General features: G+C 48.0%; 1 protein-coding gene across 1 annotated transcript; it reads left to right on the plus strand.

The window, feature by feature from the left end:
- Positions 1-1,239: 1,239 nt before the first annotated feature.
- TM2D2 (TM2 domain containing 2) lies at positions 1,240-4,911 on the plus strand. The gene is made up of 4 exons (XM_077805899.1): positions 1,240-1,518; positions 1,992-2,079; positions 3,470-3,585; positions 3,976-4,911. Exons 1-4 carry the CDS (start codon positions 1,298-1,300, stop codon positions 4,187-4,189), a joined length of 639 nt encoding a protein of 212 aa, XP_077662025.1. The 5' UTR covers positions 1,240-1,297; the 3' UTR covers positions 4,190-4,911.
- The last annotated feature ends 1,301 nt before the right edge of the window (positions 4,912-6,212 follow it).

Genomic DNA, 6,212 nt, shown 5'->3' on the forward strand with positions numbered 1-6,212 from the left:
CATGGGCAGAAGGGGTGGAGTGGGGGTAGCCTCCCCAAAGGGGGGCTCCACCTGCGGCCCATGCCCCCACTGCTCACCTCCTCACCCCCCGCCCGCCTCCTGTGTCCCTCCTCACTCCACCCCACTCCCCTGCCACAGACACCCCCTGCCCGCCTTGTCTCTCCCCTGCTTGCAGCCAGACCCACCCTGCCCACCTCATCACCCTGCTGCTGGCTCGCTCCTTGCCTCCTCACCCCCTCAGCCTCCCTGCTGCTCGCCTCCTCACTCCCCCACTCACAGCCAGCCCACCTGCCCATCTCCTCACCCTGCTGCTGGCTTGCCACTCACCTCTTCAGTCCCCCGCCAGACCCCTCCGCCTGCTGCTCACCTCGCCACTCGCCTTCTCATCCCCTTCCTCACCGCCTCACCTTGCTCCTTAAGCGTTGTGTGTCCCACCTGTGTCTCCAGAGAGGCCGCACATGCAGAAACAACAGGGGCGAAGGGGACGGGATGAGGGAAACCCCTGGTGTCCGCATTTGAGAAACAGTGCACTAGTTCACATCTGATGAAGTGAGCTGTAGCTCACGAAAGCTCATGCTCAAATAAATTGGTTAGTCTCTAAGGTGCCACAAGTACTCCTTTTCTTTTTGCGAATACAGACTAACACGGCTGTTACTCTGAAACCAGTGCACTAGCTGATCACAATAGGCTTCTGGCCTTAACATCTATGACTCTGTACTTGAATATCTTGGGTACCAGCCTAGAAGAGATACCAAGGACCCGCTGAAAGCCCCAAGTCACAGCAGGACTTGGGCTCTGAACACCCCAGCTGGGCCCTAGGATCAGGGTCCTGGGTGAATGCTACTGACCCAAGTCAAGCTGCTTTGCTTTGTGTGTGGATGGAAGGAGCTTGGGGCTGAAACCTGGATCACTGTACAGTGTAGACACATCCTAAGGCAACAACCACTCCACTCACCCAGAGCTTGTGGCCTTTCCCCGCCCCCTCCTCACCCATTGGTCGCCAGGGCCGGGGGAGGAACCAATCTTGTTACCGTGTGCAGTAGTACCGCCCCTCTCCGCTAGCCAACCCAGCTTGCTTCATGCCTGTCGCTGATTGGCCGGTAATGTGCGGATCTATTGGTGGAGTGGGCTATTCGTCTCGAGATCCCGCCTCCTCGGAAACATTCAGGACTCCCATTGGCCGGGAGCAGGTAGGTTGCGCTCTCGCCGGTGTGGCCTAGCCGGCGTGGTTTCTGGCGGTGTTTCCTAGCAGCGCAGGCCGGGTGGGGGCGCCGGGGAGGCGGGCAGGGCGGGCACGATGGTGCCGGGGGTCGGGTGGCCGGTGAGTTACGTGCTGCTGTGCGGGCAAGCAGCGCTGCTGCTGGGGAACCTGCTGCTGCTGCAGGGCGTGTCCCGGAGCCACCAGCACAACGCGACCGGGGACCCCGGGGAGGCCGAGCCCGAGCAGCCCGCAGGCAGCCCGGCCCCGGCCTGTGACTACGGGGACCCGCAGGCGCCGCTTGTGCTCTGCACCTACCTGTGAGCGGGGGGGCCAGGGGCTGCTGGGGGAGTGATGGGGGGGCAAAGTGGGGGGCGGGAGGAGTGGGGGGGCTGGGGGCGGAGGAGAAGGAGGAGAGGTTGGGGGGCAGAGGAAGAACAATGTGGGGTAAGGAGAGGGCTGGGGAATGATGTGGTGCTAAGGCAGGGAGCTGGGGCACAGCAGAAAGGGCAATGCGAGGAGCTGGTCTGGTGCTGAGAACAGGGTTATACTGGGCAAAGAGACTCCTGCATAGTGGTCAGCAGAAGGAGGCATTCAGAAAGGGATGACAAGTGACCGACTGGGATAGATGGGGTGATAACAGGAAATGGGGCACCTACAAGAACGGGTGACAAGGCTAGGTGAAGGGGAAGATAGAGGACCTCAACGTGATGTTTTCTCTTATAAATTACCTTATTCTCCCTCTCCCCCCACTTTTAACTGTGTGAACATGATGGGTTTTGATCATTTACAGGCCAGAGGAGTTCATTGAATGTGAGGATCCAGTAGACCATGTTGGAAACATTACTGCACAGCGAGAATTGGGTTACGGATGTGTTAAGGTGGGGTGAAAAAAGATGATTTTGTAACTTCTCAGAGAATATTCACACACTGGGGTGGTCTTGGATATCCATGGACCTTTAGCCTGAATGGAACTTCTCCTTAGAAGCAGCGGGTGGTTTGTAATAATTGCACACCAAAAGTGCTATGCCAGCATAAGGGAATAGAATACCTCCCCCAAGAGCTTTCTGCTGCAGCTCTGCAGCCAGTGGATTTGCGGATGTGCTTCTCCCTCACCCACAGAAGTTTATGGATTGTGGAAGTTCCCTCTCCTGGCAGAAGCAATATTCAGGATGTGAAAGGAAAAGGTTTCCAAGGCACTTGCTCCTCCTGATCATGGAACTCTTAGGGAAGACGTAAAGGTGCAGGGTCCACTTTTCTATCCCAAAAGCAGTTTTGTGAGGGTGAAAACTACTGTTTTCTTTCTCATCCCTCCACGGTAATCTGCTGTGCTTCCTATGGGGAAAGCAACAGCATTGAAGCACTTGAGGTTTTTCAGTTAGCTGATGTACAAGGTGATATATTGTGGACTACTAGCCACTAGGGCACAGTTAAATCTTTAAAAAAGGAGGACTTGTGGCACCTTAGAGACTAACCAATTTATTTGAGCATGAGCTTTCGTGAGCTACAGCTCACTTCAGCGGATGCATACCGTGGAAACTGCAGCAGACTTTATATACACACAGAGATCATGAAACAATACCTCCTCCCACCCCACTGTCCTGCTGGTAATAGCTTATCTAAAGTGATCATCAAGTTGGGCCATTTCCAGCACAAATCCAGGTTTTCTCACCCTCCACCCCCCCCACACACACAAACTCACTCTCCTGCTGGTAATAGCCCATCCAAAGTGACAACTCTCTACACAATGTGCATGATAATCAAGGTGGGCCATTTCCTGCACAAATCCAGGTTCTCTCACCCCCTCACCCCCCTCCAAAAAACACACACACACAAACTCACTCTCCTGCTGGTAATAGCTCATCCAAAGTGACCACTCTCCCTACAATGTGCATGGTAATCAAGGTGGGCCATGTCCAGCACAAATCAAGGCTTTCTCACCCCCCCCCCCTTTTTTTTTAAATCTTTGTCCACTGACAGAGAATTCACAGCGATATGAGTGTGTGGGGAGAAGCATAGAGTGTATGTAATGAAACTTGCAGATCATACTAAACTCGGAGTTATAAACACCAGGGAGGACAAAAATAACGTAGTGACTGAACAAGACTGCAGGCATTTACTGAACCAACAATAAGTATTAGACACTTAGTACTGAGGGCCCTCTCCCCTTTTACTTTGTGATAAGAAAATATCCTTTTAACTGGCCTTTTTCTCCCTCCCTCAGGTAAATAATTTCTCAATTGTGTGTGTGATTTGTTTCCCCTCTGACAGTTTGGTGGCCAAGCCTATAGCGACGTAGACCACACTCCAGTGCAGTGCAAAGCACTAGATGGTATTGAGTGTGCAGATCCTCGGACTTTCCTACGAGGGAATAAACCATGTATAAAGTAAGGTTTATTTCCTTCAGAAATGTATTACATTTTGGAAGATAGGGTTGGTAGCTAAGACATCATTGTAACTTGCTGCTTCAACTATTGGCTGGGTTGTTGTAACTTTGTATGTATTTTTATCCTTCCTTTGCTTAATGGATTTTCTGCCTGCCTCAAGATACCGTGGGAACTCCTTTGTGTTTTATTAGATTGCATTGTTCATTGGCCCATAGTTTCATAAGAGTTATAATATGTAAATTCCCCAAAGTCCATTAGAGGGAGCTATACTGTAAAAATTGAGGCAGTTGACACAGCAAAGGCTCAAGTTTATGAAAGGGTGTCTTTTCTCCTTTCCTCAAATGAAACTGTATTTGAAGTTTTAATTTATTCATTCTTCATTTATTGTAGGTACACTGGCCATTACTTTATAACCACTTTACTCTACTCCTTCTTCCTGGGTTGTTTTGGAGTGGATCGATTCTGCCTGGGCCATACAGGGACAGCAGTAGGAAAACTACTAACTCTTGGAGGACTTGGTATCTGGTGGTTTGTTGACCTTATTCTCCTTATTACTGGAGGGTTGATGCCTAGTGATGGCAGCAACTGGTGCACGACTTACTGAACAAAAAAATACTATTTGAGAATTGACAGCGGGAGAAGTTAATGTGGCATCTGTCCCTATACAACTGGTTACAATTGTTCTGCAGAGTCAGAACAGCCTGTTTTTCTGCATTTTTTTATTTTGTATAAATACATTCTGGATTTGCAAAGTGAATGCAGTTGCAGAACAATGCTATGCCTAACTTCTTTGTACATCCCCCAAATTTCATTTACAAAGAAAACTACTCACTGTATATTCTTCCTATTCATGGGGCAATTTTTTCTCCAGAATAACAGATTTGACACTGCAGTTAAGTATGGTACCTTTCCTTTGGATGTTCACTTTCATGCTAATGTTTCAAGATAACATGTGCTAAAGTGCTCTTTTTAGCCTCTCCACTATAAAGTGTAGCTATTCCCATTACAGTAGATTTCAGAGGTTCATTGAATTATAGAAGTACACATGATGAAATTTTCCTTAAATGACAAACATCAGTGTGCTGTGGAAGTGATCATTTACTTAACGCAGTGATGTGCATAAATGGGAGAAGCTTTGAGCAGCACAACTTGGTAACTTTTTGAACATCGGTTCCTAGGTCTTATACACTGCATTGTACAAGAATACTTTAGAGCCCTGAACCTTCTCGCCTTCGTAAAAGGCGCAGCATCTACAAGCACAGAAAGTCAAGCAAATGTCTTAAAATAAAAAGTGTGTGGAAAAACAGGTGCTGCTGCACTATCTTAGTTGCTGTAGTGGGTGTCAGTCTGTTCAACCTTCTCTGCAAAGCTCCACTCGCCATAGTTTAAGTTTCATTAGCTGTAGGGTAAAAATAGCTAAGGAGACTGTGTGTGGGTAGTTGGACTGAAATTAACTATTAAAGCTACTGGCATTAAAGGGAGGAAGTGAGGTCATTGGTATATGTGAATGAATTTGCTGTGCTTTTGACTTGTGCTAAACAAGGTGAAGGAAAGGTAGAAAAACTGTAAAGTAAGTTATAGAAATCTACTGCACAAATACAAGCACTGATTTGTAAATTTTGGCTAGGGTCAGATTCACCAACCGCAGTGGTAACAGGAACTTTTGGCAGTGATTTCTCGGGGAAGCTGCAGCAGGTTTTCTAGGCAAGTGTGTGTTCTGAAGACAGCTGTAGAATTCCACTCATTTTCCAGGAGTGGAGGGGAAGGGGAGGAATATACTAGGGCCAAAAAGAAAAGGAGTATTTGTGGCACCTTAGAGGCTAACTTTTTTGAGCATAAGCTTTCGTGAGCTACAGCTTATTTATCTGATGCTCAAATAAATTTGGTAGTTTCTAAGATGCCACAAGTACTCCTTTTCTTTTTGCAAATATAGACTAACATGGCTGCTACTCTGAATACTAGGGACAGTATAGCTAAGGGCCAAGTCCAGGTTTCTCTTCAGGATATTTGTAAGATAGTGCAAGTGGAAAAGAACATATCTTCCCCACTGTAGCTCTGTTCTAAAAGGCCGTATCTCTAGCAACTTGTATGCTTAGTTAAAAACATGTATGTTAAAGGTTCACAGCAGTGTAATACACAAATATACCACAAGTGTAATTCTGAGGAGGAATGGGGAGGAGGGTACAACTGGTGGAGGAGTAACGGTAAGGCAGGGGTGGTAGGAGGAGGACCACAGCAGAAACTAAGAACACAAAAACAAGCAAGGGAGATGTGAGGTAGCATTAAAGAATGTATGTAAATGGAATCTGGGCATTTTAGTAGTACAGGAACCACTGGTCCAGTCTCTGAAAAGCATTCCCACATCTGTGATTTTACGATAGTCCACCATTATGACCTCACACAGAGTAGCTGATATTTTCAAACGTCCATTCACACCTTGGGAGTCAAACATTTTTCCCTCATGCTTTATCAAGGGAGCGTGGTCACAGTTTCCAAGAGTGACAGTAACTTGAGGCTGCCTCTGGTTTTGGTGGAGAGTGAAGGGGCCTGACTGCCAGGGAGCATGTGCCCAGCACTTTCTGAAAATCAGGCTGTTCAAGCGCTCTTTCTGAGCACCCAAAAAATTA

The sequence above is a fragment of the Eretmochelys imbricata genome, chromosome 26 (assembly GCF_965152235.1).
Source record: "Eretmochelys imbricata isolate rEreImb1 chromosome 26, rEreImb1.hap1, whole genome shotgun sequence".
NCBI classification, from domain to species: domain Eukaryota; kingdom Metazoa; phylum Chordata; order Testudines; family Cheloniidae; genus Eretmochelys; species Eretmochelys imbricata.

What these genes read in the sequence shown, in the direction of transcription:
- TM2D2 (XM_077805899.1), top strand. Translation starts at nt 1,298, where the DNA reads ATGGTGCCGGGGGTCGGGTGGCCGGTGAGTTACGTGCTGCTGTGCGGG. An exon ending in TGGGTTACGGATGTGTTAAG is followed by an intron (nt 2,080 to 3,469) that starts GTGGGGTGAAAA and finishes CCCCTCTGACAG; the next exon opens with TTTGGTGGCCAAGCCTATAG. An exon ending in GGGAATAAACCATGTATAAA is followed by an intron (nt 3,586 to 3,975) that starts GTAAGGTTTATT and finishes CATTTATTGTAG; the next exon opens with GTACACTGGCCATTACTTTA.